At 28.8% G+C, this 20,711-nt stretch overlaps 1 protein-coding gene across 1 annotated transcript; it reads left to right on the plus strand.

The window, feature by feature from the left end:
• Positions 1-12,181: 12,181 nt before the first annotated feature.
• LOC126847869 (uncharacterized) lies at positions 12,182-12,715 on the plus strand. Its single transcript, XM_050588283.1, has one exon. The coding sequence runs from the start codon at positions 12,182-12,184 to the stop codon at positions 12,713-12,715; it is 534 nt and encodes a 177-aa protein (XP_050444240.1).
• Positions 12,716-20,711: the final 7,996 nt, after the last annotated feature.

Here is a 20,711-nt window from a genome sequence, read left to right on the forward strand (position 1 = left end):
TTTTAAAGTTGGACATTTATAAGTAAAAAAAAAATATTAATTTGAATATCTTATACATTATTTAACAAACGTTATTCAAACTATATTAAAACAGTGTTATTAAAGTGTGACTCAAATGGTAATGTTATTTCGAAAATAACAGAACGTATATATTTCTAAAAAACACATGTGCTGATAAAATATTCAAACGTTGCATTAAATTTTTGTCCAATATTTTAAATATTCTTTGTATTTTTCGATAACAATAAGTAAAAATGTTAAATTTATATGTTAACCTATAAATTAAGGTGTTTAAGCAACTCTCAAAAAAATGCAAAGATGGAAACACTAAAATTATAGTTAATATGCATAAGGGGGTCTAAATTAGAGTATATTTATTAAAAGGGTTCAATAAATGTCTTGTCTAAAGAACTAAATAAAACAACGTCAACAACGTCGGTAGTTTTTATATATTGGCAGCAGTTTTGTATTGTTGTACAATTCTGCCAAACAACAAATCTGGACACAAGTGAATTCTATATCTTGTCCACCTCAATAAAAATAAAACAGTTTTTTGTTAAAAATTTGCCAATTTTAGCTGATTATTTACTAGTTAATTTTGTTGTGTGTTAATTCATTGAAATCAAATAAAACACATTCAATATTTATACTTTTAGTTAATGTTATGAATTATCAGATGTAATATTTAAAGGCGCGTGCGTTTGATAGACGACAACCGTATCCTAAATGATAACGGCGTGCGTGTTATCTCTGATGTATATGTTTACGCGAACAGATAATCCTATCTTAAATCTATCATATGACAATACATATGAAAGTTTACCCGTGAAACAATGGAATTTTAATTATAACAATAAGTAGCGGCTTCCTTTGAGGGCTATAATCGGAATTTTATCGACTACTCATAATATAATTTCAATAAATATTGAAAATATTGAATATTTATGTTTCAATAAAATGCTGTATTGCTGTTTTTTTGTACATCCTGCCATTAGCTATATTGAATCTCGAAAAGGTATTTTTCTTGTACTTAACACTCAAAGAACTTTTAAGACACTTAAACATTTTATTTGTTTTCTATGTCTGGACCTACTATACATTTTCTGTACAATATATCGACATATTCATGTAGTGTAAGTTATTAGTTTAGAAATTGTACCTGAGAGGTACTTTATAAGGCTAAAATGAAAAAGGACTGAACCCCGTAGTCAAGTTTTCATCATATATTAGCTAAGTGCAGAGCTCAGAAGGTAATGTTTTAGTTTATTTTTATTTTGTGTCCAGATCCACAATATTTCCTAAACTACTGATCCGATTTCTTTATTTAGTAAGTCTATAGATCAGTAATCTTATCTGCAAATAATAATAATATGCCATCGCTATTTTTAACGAAGCAAAGCAGCGTGTTTGCTGCTACATTTCATACGTATATTAGTACAATTCTTTTTTAATAACGCTGTCTAGCATTATAACAGTTATTTGTATTATACAATTATTAATTGCCCCATTATTATTAACCTTTAATTAGGTTAGTGATAAAAATTAACATAACAAGGTAGGAGTTTTTCATTATCATACACTCTAGTAGTAATTGAAATTATTTTATGGAAATAGGAAACTTATTAACATCCTCCACCATCCTTACAAATATTTGCAATATACATGTCCCCTGCTGGTTTGCTCTTTTTTGAACTTTCTATATGGTTCGGTCTTATCCGAGAATTAATTTTAAACTTGTAAATTTTCTTTTAAACAATTGTTGTTTCACTTGACTTGTAATAATATTAGTAATTTTTGGAGAACTTGGGCATTTTTGGTGTGTATTATTTTATTTTTCATAATAGTAGAAATTACTTAGGGAATTTACTCTCTATTACAAAATATAGATTTATTCTTCACCCCTAAAGAGATATGCAGTATTCACAAGTATCTAATTGTTGGGAAAATTTTTTTTTGATTTCAAAGTTTTTCAAATATTTGACTGACCTCATGTAGTTGAGAGTATAAGGCAAAGATGAAGAAGATTATTTTTTAAATATTGACTATTAAAATTATTAATTTTACTTTATTTATTAATATAAGTTATTAATTTGTCTGCACTGGTCTGTGTCAGTCCTAAGTATCCTTCATATTTTTGAAATTATTGTTTTCTAATAATTAGTCTATTATCTTTACTTTTTTTTATTTTTAAGAAGATACTGTATTTTTGAAACCAGTTTACTAAGAAATATGCAGACTTTCCATTGTACTGTGTGCATGCTGCGTTTTTTTTTCAAGATCATATTACGTACTGTGATTATACACCAAATCAAGTGTCAAAGGATAACATGCCACATTCAAAGCGCCTTAACCAATAACAGTTATTATATTTTAATTTAATCCGTCGTACCTGTTATCTAGACAAACCTCTTTGAGATTATGCAAAATGTTGATACAGGTTATAACGATAGAGGAATATACATTAATTGTACATTATATAATAAATGTTATTCAAACTATATAGCAAAGGTGTTATTAATGTATGTGTTAGTAAATGTCATTGTTTTTGGAAAATAACAGAACGTTCATGTATCTAAAAAAACACATGAGCGGATAAAAACATTTCGTTAGCAATAAACAATTTTGGTTAGCGTTGCATAAAATTATTTTGAATATTTTCAGATTTGTAAGCTTTATGTAAACTGTATTAGTTAATTACTATTTTATAATTGAAGTTGCGTGTATCGATTCATAAACTTTTATATTTTTGCCGAACCTTGGAGCTTAAATCATATAATTACACTTCAAACCGAGTGTTATACCGACGGTACGACCGCGTTACCCCTTAAGTTTTCTAGAATTTTTCATTCACACCATATCAATTATTAAAAGATAATATGCCACATTCAAAGCGCCTCATCCAATCACAATAATTATATTTTAATTTAATCCATCGATTTATCTAGACAATCTTCTTTAAGATTATGCAAAATGTTGTTACAGGCTATAACAATAGAAAAAATATTTACACATTGTACTTAAACAAAGCTACAATAATAAAATCGGGTGAAAATATAGTAACCAAGTTTGAAAACTTGCACTAAAGGAAAACAATACACTTTAAATTTGCCAGATAGATGAAGTTTAATATGAATCAATGAAATTTATGTTTTTTGTTTAGTAATAGTTTACACAATTTAATTTTCTACATTTATATTTATTTACATCTTTATTTTTAATGGTATATTTCTGCAAAATTGGACTGTTGTCATGGGATTCTTTCTATTAAAAAACAAAAATTTTTATTAATTCATAGCTTAAATAGAATAAGTTTGTATAACGTTACCTATGTTACAAAAAAACAATGTAAATTAATTGTGTTTTGTATTTACAAAAAACCTCTAAGGAATGATATTTTATAGTATAAAAACTAAGTATATATATATATATAAGTATATGTAACAATCTATATAACGGTTAGGTTAGTTTACCTAATAAATGTTTAGTACAATGGTGACAAGGATTCGTGGTGACACGCGTCGTTGTTGGCAACTGGTGTAATATACAATATCGAGCTTTCTCAAGTTCTAAACACGATACAAAAACGTTATTATATTAAATTAATATTATATATGAAAATGAATAACAAAATATAATATTTTAATATATAATGACAATAATAATAATATAATTAAAACGGTAATATTAGAGGACAAGTTTCATTACAGCGGACAGCGAGGTAACGTTTCAACGACGTTATCAAGACGTGGTCGAGGAATTCCCTTAACTTAACCGAAACGTAAATAAGAGATGCTCCGAAACGCAATCGTCTTTATAGGGCTAACAGAACTGCGTTTTCGAATTTCAATCATAACACACGCATGGATTGTGTAAATTAAATCGAAGTTGCATAACTATGTTAACCTTTATGCCTCGGTCCAAAACTTATTGCTGGTAATATCACACTAAACCAGTTCAAAGTAAAGGTCTGTCATAATTTTGAAACAAAGTTCTGTTAAGAGCTGTTAATTTTTTGTCAAGTTTGTTGTGATTTAAAAAAATATAATACAGCATGATTAAATTGTTTCAAAAAAAATCGAACATTCCAAAACAAATGAACAAGAGTTTTAGGACGTCCAAGAAAAATTAGCTGTTATCGTCAATATTCTTGGTACCATAGTTTAATTGCACAAACAAAATTAAATGAAACAAATAAATATATTTTTTGTAAAAACATACCATCTTTTAATAAAATCTCACTGCCTAAAAAACAAAAAAATATTCCGTATTAATTAGAGAAATTTCAAAAGTGAATCATCAAATTAATAACGATTACTTTTTTAATTTAAAAAAAAATTCTCTTTTAAAAATAAGTAATGACTATACCTATAAAACATGTACAAAGTCCTCTATTTAATAGTTTTGTCGGAGGTCGCTCTAAAAAACAAAAAAACATTTTTTTGAGAACTTTTAACAATAAAACGTTTTTAATAGTGATTTAGTAAGAAAATTATAGCTTTAAAGATAACATTTTTTATACGATTATAAAACTGTTAAGAGGGATACTATACTAGTTTCAGTAGATAAATATTAACACATTTCATGTGTCATGTATTGCTGGTGGTTTGAACTTATAGTGTTAGAAAAAGGGTTCGACGAAAACCACGGAATTAAAAGAAGGACAATGATTGAAAAAGAAATAACTTAGCTGTATAAAGAAAATTAATAATTACATTTACATAATTACATCTTTAAAACATAAGTAACTATTACCTTTGGAAGAACTCGGAGCGTCAGTGGTTTCTGTTGTCATAGGCGTTCCACATCCCAAGGTTTCGCGAAATCCGCAAGCTTTTAAGCAAATAAAGTATTAGGTATTTTAAAATATAACGAAGATTATAAATTAAAATTAATTAGTGCATATTTTTAAATGAGCACAAAATGATGATATCTAATCGAAGTCGCACAACTATGCTAACCGTTATGCCTAGGTACATAACTTGTTGAAAATAACATCACACTAATCTAGTTAAAAGTAAAAGTGGGTCACATTTTCGAAACAGGGTTTATTAAAAGCTGCTAATTAATTGTCAAGATCGAAATATTGCACAACGTACATGACCATAAAATATGTGTTTTATAATAATATAATTTATATTAAAGTATATAAAAAATGGGTACGACATTATCAAGACGCGGTCAAGGAATTTCCTTGGAAGAAAATAATAAATTCCATAATATGAAAAAGGGACATTTGCTAATTTGACTAACGCAATCGTCTATACAGAGCAAACGGAAACTGTGTTTTCGAATTTCAATCAAGTTCAAAGTATAGTGAACCAAATTGAATGCTAAACGATGCTATTTTATGTTTTAAGACTATACAAGTGAATCACCAAATTAATAACGTTTAACTTTTTTATTTAAAATAAATAATCTTTAAAACATAAGTAACTATTACTTTTGGAAGAGCTCGAAACGTCGGTTGATTCTGTTGTCTTAGGCGTTCCACATCCAAAGATTTCGACCAATCCGCTAGCTTTTAAGCAAATAAAGTATTAGGTATTTTAAAATATAACGAAGATTACCAAATTAATTAGTGCTCATTTTTAAATGATGAAATCTAATCGAAATAGCACAACTATGCTAACCTTTATGCCTAGGTATATAACTTGATGAAAATAATATCACACTAAATTAGTTTAAAGTAAAAGTGGGTCACATTTTCGAAACAGGGTTTATTAAAAGCTGTTAATTGATTGTCAAGTTTGAAATATTGCACAATGTACATGAACATAAAATATGTGTTTTATTATAATATAATAAATTACAATATATTTTACAACATGATTAATTTGTTTCAAAGATATTCGATTATAGAACTATTAATAATCGATCATTTCAAAATAAATGAACAACAGATTTAAGATGTCCAAGATAAATTAGCTTTCTTCGTCAATATTTTTGGTACCATAGTTCAATTGTGCAAACAAAATTAAATGAAACAAAGTAATAAGTGACGAACAACATACCATTTCTTACTAAACTCCATCCTAACAAACAAAATTACATTTTTTATATATTTGAGAATTTTTAATAATAAAACATTTTTAATAGTGAATATGTAAGAAACTAATAGCTTTAAATATAACATTTTTTACACGATTTTAAAACTGTTAAGAGGGATACTATACTTATTCCAGTAGACAAATATTAACACATCTCATGTATTCCTGGTGGTTTGAACTTATAGTGTTAGGAAAAGGGTTCACACTAGGTAACTCTACAGTCTATACTAGGACCGAAGATTCTACACGTGTATTTTAAATACACGTGTAGGACAAGGTTCGTGTAGTTCGAATTGACGTTTAGAAGTTCGTGTAATTAATACACTTGTAGGACCCTAGATTCCACTAACTTGACCCAATGGCTATAATACTATATCTTAGTCACAACCATTAATTAAAGAGTAGTATTACGTAAATAAGAGGTCTTATTAAAACTTACAGTTTTAAGAATACTTGTAGTTGCAGGTACACGTGTACTTATAATTACACGAACTTCTACACGTCAATTCGAACCACACGTGTTACATGTGTAATCGGTAGCTCTAGTCTATACTATACCTGAATGCTTTTTATCGACAGCTATAATACAACAAATTATACATATAAGTTAATGTTTGCTAACTTTAAATTGACATAATAGTATTTAAAAACAATACAAATTAAACGAGTTTAAATAGGAATTATGTTTTATACGATTTTTTAGTACTTTAGTGCAGCTTTTACATAAAAAAATTAAACCCCTATTGAATTTTATAGACTTATCTGGTCTAGTATAACTTTTATCTCTATAATGTTTCAAAACATTTTTAAATATTACTTTTTAAATATCTAAAAGTATACTATATGCTTTTTAAAATTTCCATATTTCAATTTTTTTTTTAGAAAATGTAGTTTTAACAATAGATATAGAGAAATACGTGGAATTCCAATTAACTAATATTATTATGAAATAGTTTAAAAGATATGTATGACAAACCATTTTTCGTTCGACTGTCTCTGAGAAAGATTTTTTATTTTTATTGATTGCTTTTGTATTTACACATTATAGCACTCGAAGAAAGATAAAGAATGATTTCTATTCTATTACACTATACAGGGTGTACCTATTTGGACATATACCAGTCTATTATCTAAACCAACATGTAATGCAAATTAAATTAATGTTTTGCTAACTTTAAGTGATTGTAAAAAACCTTTAATTATCTGTTGTATGATACTGTTTTCACAATGTAGAATAATATATGTTCTTCTAATGAATTAAATTTATTTTCAAATACATCTTGAAATATATGTGACAAGCAATTTGATAATTATTAATATTTCTCGTCTAAACTTTAGGTAGTCAAATTGTCCATTATTGCGACAATAATTGTAGTCAGGACTAATACATGGATGATCTGTTTAGAAATATAAACATTTTCAAAATATTGTATGCATATATTTTAAGATATATTTGAAATTAAGTTTAATTCTTTAGATATACACATATTATTCTACATTGTATAAAAAAACGTATAATTACCCTGTTTCCTTTGTAACTCCGCCATTTCTTTTAGTGTTAGTATTTTTGGGAGATCACCTTTTCATTATAAATATATCATTATTTTTATCAAATATTTTGCAAACAAATGAAAATTATACAGATAATTCATTATGGATAAGACCCTTTTTTCTAAAATAATTCTAATTTTTAGTTTGTCATTTTAAAAACTTGTACAATTACTAAAATTAGAAGCAAATGTGTCAAAAAAATATAGAAATATATAACATACATTATTTAACAAATGTTTATCAAACTATACAGCAACAGTATTATTAAAGTATGACGCAAATGGCAATGTTATTTGGGAAATAATAGAACGGTTATATCTCTAAAAAAACACGTGAGCGGATAAAACATTTGAATAGCAATAAACAATTTTGATTAGCGTTTTCAAATATTCCTGATATTTTTCGAAAACAATGGGTAGAAGTATCTAATATTATATTAAATCTTTAAATTAATGTAATTAAGTTACTGTCCAAAACATACAAAGTTTTCCAACTAAAACTATGGTTAATATAAGGGCACATTAATTTCTAGTTTGACTGTGTTATTAAAAATATGATCATTAAATTATATAAAAAGGTTCAAAATAAACGAATAAAAATTAATTTACTGAAGAAAAATATTGCTTTTATCGGAACAGACACACAAAGTGAGTATCAAACAATTTTTTTGTACTTTAGTGCAACTTTTACATAAAAAAATTAAACCCCTATTGAATTTTATAGACCTTTCTGGTTTAGTATACTGTATAACTTTTATCTCTATAATGTTTAAAAAAAAATTTAAATATTACTTTTTAAATATCTAAAAGTAAACTATATGCTTTTTAAAATTTCCATATTTCAATTTTTTTTTTAGAAAATATAGTTTTAACAATATATTGTTAAAAATATATTATTATTTCTCTATGTATATATATCTATACATATATATATATATAGAGAAATATGTGGAATTCAAATTAACTAATACTATTATGAAATAGTTTATAAGATATGTATGACAAACTATTTTTCGTTCGACTGTCTCTGAGAAAGATTTTTAATTTTTGTGGATTGCTTTTGTATTTACACATTATAGCACTCGAAGAAAGATAAAGAATGATTTCTATTCTATTACACTATATAGGGTGTACCTATTTGGACATATACCAGTCTATTATCTAAACCAACATGTAATGCAAATTAAATTAATGTTTTGCAAACTTTAAGTGATTGTAAAAAAACCTTTAATTATCTGTTGTATGATACTGTTTTCACAATGTAGAATAATATATATTCTTCTAATGAATTAAATTTATTTTCAAATACATCTTGAAATATATGTGACAAGCAATTTGATAATTATTAATATTTCTCGTCTAAACTTAAGGTAGTCAAATTGTCCATTATTGCGACAATAATTGTAGTCAGGACTAACAATGGATGCTTAGAAATATAAAATGAATGAATGAATATTCTGTTTAGAAATATAAACATTTTCAAAATATTGTATGCATATATTTGAAATTAAGTTTAATTCTTTAGATATACACACATTATTCTACATTGTATAAAAAAACGTATAATTACCCTGTTTCCTTTGTAACTCCGCCATTTCTTTTAGTGTTAGTATTTTTGGGAGATCACCTTTTCATTATAAATATATCATTATTTTATCAAATATTTTGCAAACAAATGAAAATTATACAGATAATTCATTATGGATAAAACCCTTTTTTCTAAAATAATTCTAATTTTTAGTTTGTCATTTTAAAAACTTGTACAATTACTAAAATTAGAAGCAAATGTGTCAAAAAAATATAGAAATATATAACATACATTATTTAACAAATGTTTATCAAACTATACAGCAACAGTATTATTAAAGTATGACGCAAATGGCAATGTTATTTGGGAAATAATAGAACGGTTATATCTCTAAAAAAACACGTGAGTGGATAAAACATTTGAATAGCAATAAACAATTTTGGTTAGCGTTGCATGAAACCATTTTCCAATATTTCAAATATTCCTGATATTTTTCGAAAACAATGGTAGAATATAATAAATATATTATTATTATTTTTAGTTTGACTGTGTTGTTAAAAATTTGGTCCTACTAAAAGTATAAAATTATAAACTCAATTTGCTGACTTAACTCGAATAAAAATCAATTATTTTACAAAAGAAACTAATTTTTAACATTTTTCTTTTTGTTCAAAATACTATAAAAAAATGATTAAAAAAAAGGTTAAAGGAAAAAACTAAAAATATGATCATTTAATTACATAAAAAGGTTCAAAATAAACGAACAAAAATTGATTTACTGATTCCTTTCGTCGGAACAGACACATAAAGTAAGTATCAAAAAATTCCGGGGAGGAGTGCTCCATAAGTTTATTCGTATTTTACGTTTTGGCCCTTGTAATAATATAAAACCACGTGAAATTACCCGGGTCCTTTTGTGACTCCATCGAATTTTTTTTACCTAACCAACAAAAAAAAATTACGATTTAACATCAAAAAAATGACATCATTTTTTATAGCAGTATAATAGTTGATTAGATATCCTTTATTACACGTATTAATATTTTGCTGGCTGTAGCTTTTCATTATAGAATAAATAAATCATTTTTTTTATCAAATATTTTGTTTACTTTTGTTACCGTGTAAATACTCCAAAAACCAACGTATATAAAGAATGCAATCTGTAATGGTACTGTTATCTACTTTTAGGTGTATATTAATTATTACTACACGGTCATATTATACAATAGATGTACAAGTTAAATAGAAAACTTGTATACAATTGCATGTAAAATGTATAGAAGTATATAATTTATAAGCATACTTGGATATGGTCGACCATGTGTGACTAAATAAAAATAATAAAATAAGGTTTCCATATAAATTCATACTCGTTTACATAATTTTGAAATAAAAATAATTTCTCCATGGCGTTAACTCCTTTCAACATAATTTGTCATTTAATTAGAATTTAGAAGCCATAAAATTATAGTAATTATAGTATTGAACCTAAGAATGTATTGTAAACAAAAAATACAAATAAGAATTACCCATTATAATGAAAACTATTATAAAAATAGTAGATTTCTGCATAATGTTTTAATTAACTTTTGTTATTCTGAAACACACTTATACGATAGACGATGAAAACTACAATACACAATATAAAAATGTACAGAAAAAAATATAAATGAACATAATATAAATTATTTAGCAAGTTTATTCATACAATATAATAGGAACAATTATATTAAAGTATGACGCAAAAGGCAATGTTATTTGTAAAAAAACAAAACGATACATGTTTCCAAAAAACCTGTGAGAAGGAGCAAACAATACGTTAGTAATAAACAATTTCGGTAAAAAATAAAATGCCTAATATTTAAAATATTCCAAAGTTATATACAAATATTGCAAGTATTTATCATAATTGTTTTATAAAATTGCTTGCATCTAATGTCAAACTGTCATTTGAGAGTAACTAAGAACTGTAGATAGAATAAACTGAGAAGAAATCGTGAAACAAGGATACTAAAATCGATCACATTAATCTCGACAAAACCAGCAACAAAAATATTAACCTAACAATTACCCAATTTTATATTACATAAACAAAATAATTATTCTATTTAAATCACCCCGATCCCCATATTTTGTTTAATATAAGTAATTATTTTATACAATTTTACCAATTTGAATCATATTCAGCTAAAATACAGTATTTTCAATAAGACCCATACAACTACCTACAATGAGTCACTTTTTCAAATTTTAATATACAAAAGACGAATATACAAAAACAAAACAATGTACGCTTTATACAATATTTAATACAAATTATATTTCAATATTCTTTTCTACAATTCCAAAAAGGCTGAAGAACGAGTGCATCCAAAGAAGACAACTGCGGTACAGTGTCAGAACAGCGGTACTTGTATTCAGCAAAAATCAGTTACAAAGTAACCACGAATAATACCTATCCTCAAACGGCTAGTTTTTCTAGTACCCAACAGAAGACGACACAAAAGCCTTTACATCAACAGCAGAAAAATAATGATACCTCCTTAATAAAGGTATTATCCGCTGTGACTAATATAACAAAAACGTAAGACAATGTTACTTCTAGATTGGATAGGTTAGAAAATAATAACCAGTCCAAAGCTAAGAACAACGAGCAAAAGAAAAAAAAATTAACCGACAATTGCGGATCATAGCGTAAAACGCCAACGGGCTAGTACTGCGTAAACAAGAACTTGAAAACTTCTTAAACACTGAAAATATTGACATTGCTCTTGTATCTGTAACAGTGACCGTCGTTCAAGAGGCACGCGCGCATACCTTCGTTATCGATAGTATTATTCGTTATGTTGATTGTTGTGTGCGCTATTTTTACCTAGATTATAATAATTTATTATTAATTCGTTTAAATTAAAACTATATTACATCTTCTCATAAATTTTCCTCTCCATACTGCAGCTATGCCTAATCCTAATAGGAATGATACACCCGTCAAAAAACCTGTGCTACCGCAGAAAACGGAATATTCTGTCTCTGATATTATTGCATACTTGAAAAATATGCAAATTGGTCACGACTCTAAATTATCCAACATACAGTCTGAGCTTTCGCAATATAACGACAAATTTGAGGTATTGTTATCAAAAATCGACAACTTATCTTCGGAGGTTTTGGCATTAAAAAATGAAAACATTACATTAAAAGCCGATGTTGAGTCTCTTCAGCTAAAAATAAAGGATCTAGAATCTAAACCAATCAGTTTTCAATCCTTGGCACCTGTCGATATTGTGAAAGAATCTGAGGAAAGAATCTCTAGAAACCGTAATTTACTATTTTTCAATGTTTCTGATAATGTAAATGAAACACCGGATAATTTATCTCAGACTATAAATAGTTTACTACATATTTTGTCAGTTTCGGTATCTATCTCTAAAATAATTCGAATCGGAAAAATCGGATCGAAGCCTAGACCTATTTTGGTTGAATTGTCCAGTACCCAAGATGTACATTCTGTTTTGAAATGTAAGTCTAAACTCAATAATTCCGCTCAATGGAAACATGTTGGAATTTCAACGGATATGACTCAATACTAACGGTCTGTGTTATTCGAAATGAAGTCGATTATCAACTCCAAAAAGTCTACTGGTGAACAAGGATGGTTTATTAAATACGTGAACGGTTGCCCTCAACTATCGAAAAAAAAAACTAATTAGCCGCCCCAACGCTCCTTTAATAAATAAATATAATTCTTTTGTAAATTATAATTCTGTCTAAATCTTTTGTGGGTTATTACCAAAATGTTAGAGGTCTGAGAACTAAACTTAATTCACTTAGATGTAATGTTCCTTGCTATGACTATGATTACCTCGTTTTTACAGAAACCTGGTTAAATAATGAGATCTCAAATGACGAGCTAGACCTTTATAATTATAATATATTTAGGCTTGATAGAAATATTAATACTAGTTCTCAAAATAGAGGTGGTGGAGTTATGATTTGTGTAAGTAAAAAGTATATTGCTGAATTAATATCTATTCCGTTCAATAATGTCGAACAACTATTTATATCGGTAAATTCTTACAACACTAAACTTATTATCGGTTCTGTTTATTTACCTCCTTTGTGCGTGGTAGACATGTACTTATCTCATGTTCAAACGGTAGAGTGGATTTTATCTGATCGTGGTGATAATGCTAACATATTGCTTATCGGAGACTATAATTTACCAAACGTTCACATCAGTAATGACTCGCTTGGTCTGTCAGTGGACGGGCCGTTGTCACCGCAATCGCTAGTGATTATTGAAAACTTTGCGCGCTTAAACTTTCGTCAATTTAACTCGATACATAATAAAACCGATTCTACCTTAGATTTAGTGTTTTCAAACTTAAATAACATTGTTGTCATTCAAAGTTCAGATGCGTTATTACTAGAGCTTCTTATTTCACGTGTACACGAAAATACGTGTATTCGAACTTTTGAATAGTTCGTGTTTAAGTTCATATAGTTCGTGTATTCGTGTTTTCGTGTATTCGTGTATATGTACATTCGTGTTTTCGTATATTCGTGTTTTCGTGTATTCGTGTATTTGTACATTCGTATATTCGTGTTTTCGTATATTAGTGTGTTAGTATATTCGTGTAATTGTATATTTGTAACTTAATCGCCATTTACTTATTATTGTTTTATAAATTCCGAGTACACTTATTTAATATAGAATTGATTATATATGTAGGTTGTCTTTGATTTAGCCTTATTAAATACATATGTATTATGTATATATATTTTTTATAATTTACAGGGTCTTATTTTTTAACTAATTTTTTTGAATAAAGTGTGAGTCTATAAAAATTAAACTGTAAATAATACTTATATTATATAACATAATTTAATCATTCAATATCATTTTAATTTCAGTAAAAAAACCTGAGTAAATAATTACAAAATTCCAGCTTTTATGTCATATATAATATAATGTTTATCATAAATAACAAATTATATAATTTTGATTATACTTCATTAATAACAAATATGAACTTAATAAACAATAACGTTACCTACAAAAAATCATAGAAAAAAAATACAAATATAATTTTCACTACTAAATAAACAATTTATAATATAATAATTGTGACAAGAATAACTCAAAATATCAATAAGTGATATAATTAAGATTTGAATCTACAATTATCGTCTTAATCCTCTAAATAAACCAAATTCATTACAAATTTGCATTCCCTGACAGAAATATTTGAATGTAATAATGGGTGACAAAAATTATTTACACAATAAAAAAACATTTTTCCTAAAATAAAGACAAATTTATAAATTGTTATAAAATGCAAAATTCAACGATTGCAAGAAAATATGAATATAAAAACAAATTTACAAAAACTATGAAAGCTTTATTATTATTAAACATTAATGGTTACATTTATAATACATTATATTTTATTTTACATTTTATGAAGCTATCTTTGGGGGGGGGGGGGATTTTGGGGGTCGAATCTCTCCCTGAATATGTTTTCTGTAAAAACAGGTTTTTTTAATCATCCTAAAAGTATAACATATATTTTTGAAGACATCTCCAATAGTTTGGTCCCTAGGTACTTACAATTTTGTTTTATCGATAACTAGTCTTAAATAATATCTTGATAATAAAAATTATTATTGATAAAAAGTGTACATGAAAGGTGCCCCTTTTGGCAATATAATTATTAACTCTGTACTCTTTTAAAAAACACCCTTAACCCCTCTAAATGAGAAGTAAATTTTAACATAGGCATTACATTTGAATTTTGCAACCCTGAAAATGTATAAGTTAATTTACTATGAAGTATTTCAAAGTAAAATTAGAAAGATATTAATTTTTACCGATTTTTTTTACTTATATTCTAGACTTGTGTGTGCTATGGCGTAACCATGTGAACAATTCACTATATTCGTACATTCGTTATTCGAATACCCGTTTTCACGAATACCCGTACATTCGTTATTCGAATACCCGTTTTCACGAATACCCGAACATTCGTTAGTCGAATACCCGTTTTCACGAAAATTCGTACGTGTTCGAATAGAACATTCGTGTATTCGTTACACGAATACACGAACGTTCGCTTTCACGTACTTGACTGAGACCTCTAGTTATTACCTATTGATAACTACCACCCACCGTTAAATATTAGTTATAATTTTGATCCTAAACTTAGGGCTATGAATTTAACTGTATGTAAATATAATTTCAAAAGCGCTGACTTTCCAGCTCTTTGTTCTCATTTGGCAATGGTGAATTGGCTTTACATTTTCAATGGTAAGGACGTAAATACAGCCACAACTATTTTTAATGACACTGTCTTAACTGCCATGGATTTGTTCATTCCCAAATTTACTTCCTATCAAGGAGTAAATGCTTTCCCCCCTTGGTTCACTTCTGAATTAAGAAATATGATTCGCTATAAGAAAAAGTTACATAAACACTTTAAACAATCAGGTAATCCTTTAATCCTAAATCAATTTGTAAATGTCCATCGTAGGTGCAAAATACTCTCCAAGCAATGTTATGATAATTATTTACTAAAAATCCAAAATAATCTAATTACCAATCCTCGTTCCTTCTGGAAATTTGTTAATGATAGGAAAAATCTAAATGTGTTGCCTGGCACAGTGCGTTATGGAAACACTATTGCTGATAACACCCAAGATGCTTCTATCTTATTTGCCAATTACTTTTCTACGGTTTACTCAAACAATACAATGCCTGTCACTAGTGTTGACTTACGTAATTTACCAAACCAAGATTTACTAGACATATCTAATTTCGATATATCTTTAACTGAAGTTTTTGAGGGCATTATGTCTTTAAAAAATGACTTTGTCCCTGGCCCTGATAAGATTCCAACAATAGTTTTAAAAAATTGCGTTTATGTGTTAACAATACCAGTACACTACATATTCAATTTATCACTGAAGTCTGGTATTTTTCCTTCATGTTGGAAAGTTAGCTACCTTACACCAATTTTTAAATCGGGCGACGAGGCCAATATTGTTAATTACAGGCCCATTTCTAAATTGAGTGCATTACCTAAACTTTTTGAAAAAATATTATACTCTAAGCTTTCTGTTAAGGTTAATCATATTATTTCTAGTCAGCAACATGGGTTTATGCCTGGTAAATCTACCTTAACTAATTTACTAGTATATTATTCTGATTTAAGTTCAATTGTTGAGAAAGGTGGCCAAGTTGACAGTATATACACTGATTTGAGGAAAGCGTTTGACTCTGTGAATCATAATTTGTTAATAACTAAATTGAGTGTTTTAGGTATCAGGGACCCTTATTTATCCTGGTTAAAATCATATTTAACAGATCGAACTCAGCAAGTAAAATTAGCTTCAAAGGTATCCCACGTAATTAATGTTAGCTCAGGCGTACCTCAAGGGGGTCATTTATCACCCATTTTATTCTTATTGTTTGTTAATGAAATCCCGAATATTTTTAATCATTGTAAATGTCTAATGTTTGCCGATGACCTAAAAATGTACATGGAAATTACATCTGAGGCTGACTGTTCTAAACTCCAAGACGACTTAAATAAATTTGAAAAATGGTGTTTGAACAATGGTCTTTCAATAAATGCGGAAAAATGTATGAAAATATAATTTTCCCGTTGCCGTAACCCTACTTCAGCCCAATACTTAATTAATAATCGAGTTTTACAAAATGTTAAACAGCTGAAAGACCTTGGTGTTTATTTTTCCTATGATTTATCATTTCATCAGCATATTCAAAATATAAAACTAAAAGCATTAAAAACATTAGGTTTCATTAGGAGAAATTGTTATAATTTTTCAAATTTAATGTGCATTAGAACCCTGTATATTTGTTTAGTTCGTACAATTTTAGAATATGCCTCCATATTGTGGAATCCAGTCCAAAGCGGACTTACTAATGACTTAAAACGTGTCCAAGACTGTTTTTTTGCGAACAGTAAGCTTTAAATTTAATATGCAAACTGAACATAGAAATTCAGTTCTGCATTTATTAAATCTCGATATGCTCGCATATAGACGTAAGATAAATGATTTTATTTTTAAATTTTTATACACAAGTTGCTTAATAATGTTATCGATAGTCCTGAACTCCTAAGTAAATTGTTATTCCATATTCCTTCCTACAACTCTCGCCTACGTCCAACTTTTCATGTTAGTTTCCACCGCCAAAATTATAGTTTTTTCACTCCTATTAACCGCATTTGTATTACCTTTAATAACTTACCTCCCTCTTTTGATGTCTTTCATAACTCCCTTCTTGAATTAAAATTGGCTCTTACCCACAACTGATTTAGGCTCATTTATACCTAATCGTCCAATTTTTGTCATATTTATATATTTTGTTTGTTATCGTTGTTATAAATATGTTTTTCTTTATTGATACTGTTTATAATTTATAATTATTAATCTGTGATCTACTTACTTGAATGTTACACTCTTGCCTTCGGGGCGTTAAATATATATTATTATTATTATTATCTGAGTACACTTCACATCATGAACTGTTCTAAAAATACAAAATTATCAAATCTATACAACTTTACACCCGGGTGGTAGAGCACGTAGAGGTACAGCTGTAATCATAAGAGATACTATACAGTATTCCGAGCTTGCAGAATACTAAGAACTCTACATACAATCCATAACTGTTTGTGTTAAATATGGAAATAATAACCTCACGGTTACGGCTATTTATTGTCCACCGCAAGGAGGTGCAGATGAAATTTAATTTACTGCATTTTTCCGAACGCTAAGAGACAGGTTCATTTCTGGTGGTGACTACAACGCCAAACACTCTCACTGGGATCAAGACTGATCACTCCGAAACGACGTGCTCTACTAAAAGGAACTAACGCTATAAACGCGGAAATATTTTCTACCAGAGAGCCAACCTACTGGCCAACCGATGCTAAGAAATTTCCTGACCTGCTTGACTTCTTTGTAATTAAAGGCATCTCCTCTAATTATTATGTTGAAGCTGAAAGACTAATAGAGCTAACGTCCGACCACATTCCTGTGTTATTATCGTTAAGCTCAAATGTTATTATGAAAAACAAAAACATTTTCTAACACACAAATACACAGACTTTTTAGAAATACTCTGGAAGAAGCTATCACTCTTTCTGTAAGAAAGATTTGATTTCTGTAAGAAATCAAAGAGCTTGTTCAACAAAAGCTGCGAGCAAGACGAATTTGGCACAGAACTAAAACCGATAAAACCGAGTCAGCAAATTGCTACATGATAAAATCAAATAAGTGAAAAATGAAACATTTAAATCGTATTTGTGTGGCTTATCTGTAACAGCCGATTCCGATTACTCGTTATGGAAAGCCACAAGACGATTAAAAAAACCTCGCATCATGTACCACCCATCCGAAAGGAAGATGGCACTTGGGCGTGCAGTGAACAAGATAAAGCTGAAGCATACTGTTATGAACCCCTGAAATATTTAGTGTTGATTAGAGTAGTATTACATTATATTGATATTTCGCAATTGTAATAACAGAGCATCATATATTGTGTGTAAGGCGCGGACGGCCTAAAGGAATGTGCTATTGTTTTATTTTTCGGTTAAGCAACACCGGAAGCCGTCCACGACCCTAACACATCAGAGCATCGTCAGCCTTTTGACAACCGTTACCTATGTACGAACTTGTTCATTTTGAAGTCGTACTATTTTAAATAAATTATATTAAGATTATTAAAGGTACATTTTTATTTTTGTTACTCTCGTAACATTTTTGGTGGCAGCGGTGGGATCCGAGGATTCCGGTGCCGAAAAAGTAATCTTAATAATATTTTTTTTTAAGTACTTGAACGGTAGTCGGACTCATCATCCAGAAAATCCAGCAAATCAAGAAAATATATTAAACCAGGAACATCAAGAAAATCCAGACAATCTATCAATCAAATATCAAAAACATCGGTCAAACTTCAATCAAAAATCAAGAAAATCATTAACAGCGGTTAGTAATAGTTTATATTATCATTATATTCACGGCTTGTGGTGCCGCCGCCAGGCAGTCCCCACTCATACCCCGAGTCATGCCGCCGCCGCCGTTGTGTTCTACTTCTGTAAACACCGTTGACCCACTAACCTAGTGCTGTCGCCAGCCGGTGTTTACAACGCGACTTAACGTGATACGTGTATAATAATATAATCCACTACGTTCAAACAGTGAACATACTAACGATTAGTATATTGTAATATTTTATAAATTACCGTTCAACAAATACTTCGAAACCCACAATTCAAGTTTATGTGGTCTCCGCGTGACCGGCTTCGGAGCGTAGACCATCATTAAAGAAACGTCAAGCCTACGTGCGATTCATTTTTCGTTTGCACTATTGGTTCCCCAGATAATCTACGGATCATCTTCGTTCAAACCATCTCCACAGAGCAGCTAACATCATGTCCATTATAGTAGTACACCTCATCGTACTGTAAGTTATTTTAATTTATGCTAATTAAATCGTAAACAAATAATAATAATTTAAAAAAAAGAATTATTTTTAATTGTTTTTTCTCACGTATAATAATATATTACTATTATTATTTTTGTCTTTCGCATGAACAATATATTACTATTATTATTTTTAATAAAAAAGAGGGTGCACTAGTTTTAAGTATTTATACATAATTTGTTTAAAAAAAAAATAATAATAATAATACAGAAAATTTTACAAAGTTCAACTGAATTATTAAATAAAACTTTTGGAAAATTAGGTGATGCCGATAAATTTCTAGAGCAGTGTGTAGTGTCACCTTATTTAAGTCACCTGAAAATCTTATTTCTGATTTTAATCAAGCAGGCCCGTCCAGAACATCTATTGTAAAACATAATCCCAGTGATCAGTCTCCAGAATCTCCCACTACACCAAAATCCCGAGGTCGTTCTCATACTTTCTCTGATTCTATCAACCAACCTCGTCCAAATATTAAACGGTCAAATTCCTCTAGTTCTATAGACAATAATTTAAATTCAGATTCATATCTTTTACAACCAGATTTCTAGTCCTTATTTATCAATCAGAACCTCAGTCCACCTATTCCCCCTCCTGATAGAATGGCTGACAACCAGATAAGCCTAGAAGCCGTCCTACGTCTCTTACCGCCATCATTCGATGGTACTATGAGTACTTACATCTTAACATTACAAGATGACCTCACGAAGTTTACATGGCCAGTCCCCATGGAAAATCATGAAGCTAACAATGTGGCATATCATTTCGTTACCAAATTTATATGTCTTCACGGAATTCCTCAGAACCTCGTTACCGAATGTGGCACAGAATTTCTTAGCGATGTCTTCAAAGAAACATGTCGGTTACTGAAGATAAAGAAAACATCTACCACTCCTTACAGACCACAAGGCAATGGCAGTCTCGAGAGAAGCCATAGGACATTAGGCGAATATCTTCAACATTTCGTCGATAAAGACCAGCTAAACTGGGATTCATATGTTCCGTTTGCTATGTTCACCTACAACTCAACGACTCATTCCGCCACAGGGTTCCAGCCATATGAACTTCTTTAC

Source organism: Adelges cooleyi, unplaced genomic scaffold, assembly GCF_023614345.1.
Source record: "Adelges cooleyi isolate 19-005CV unplaced genomic scaffold, UGA_ACOO_1.1 ACOO_flye_CR_arks_rails_tigmint_CR_PRNA_123, whole genome shotgun sequence".
In the NCBI taxonomy this organism is placed as follows: Eukaryota; Metazoa; Arthropoda; class Insecta; order Hemiptera; family Adelgidae; genus Adelges; species Adelges cooleyi.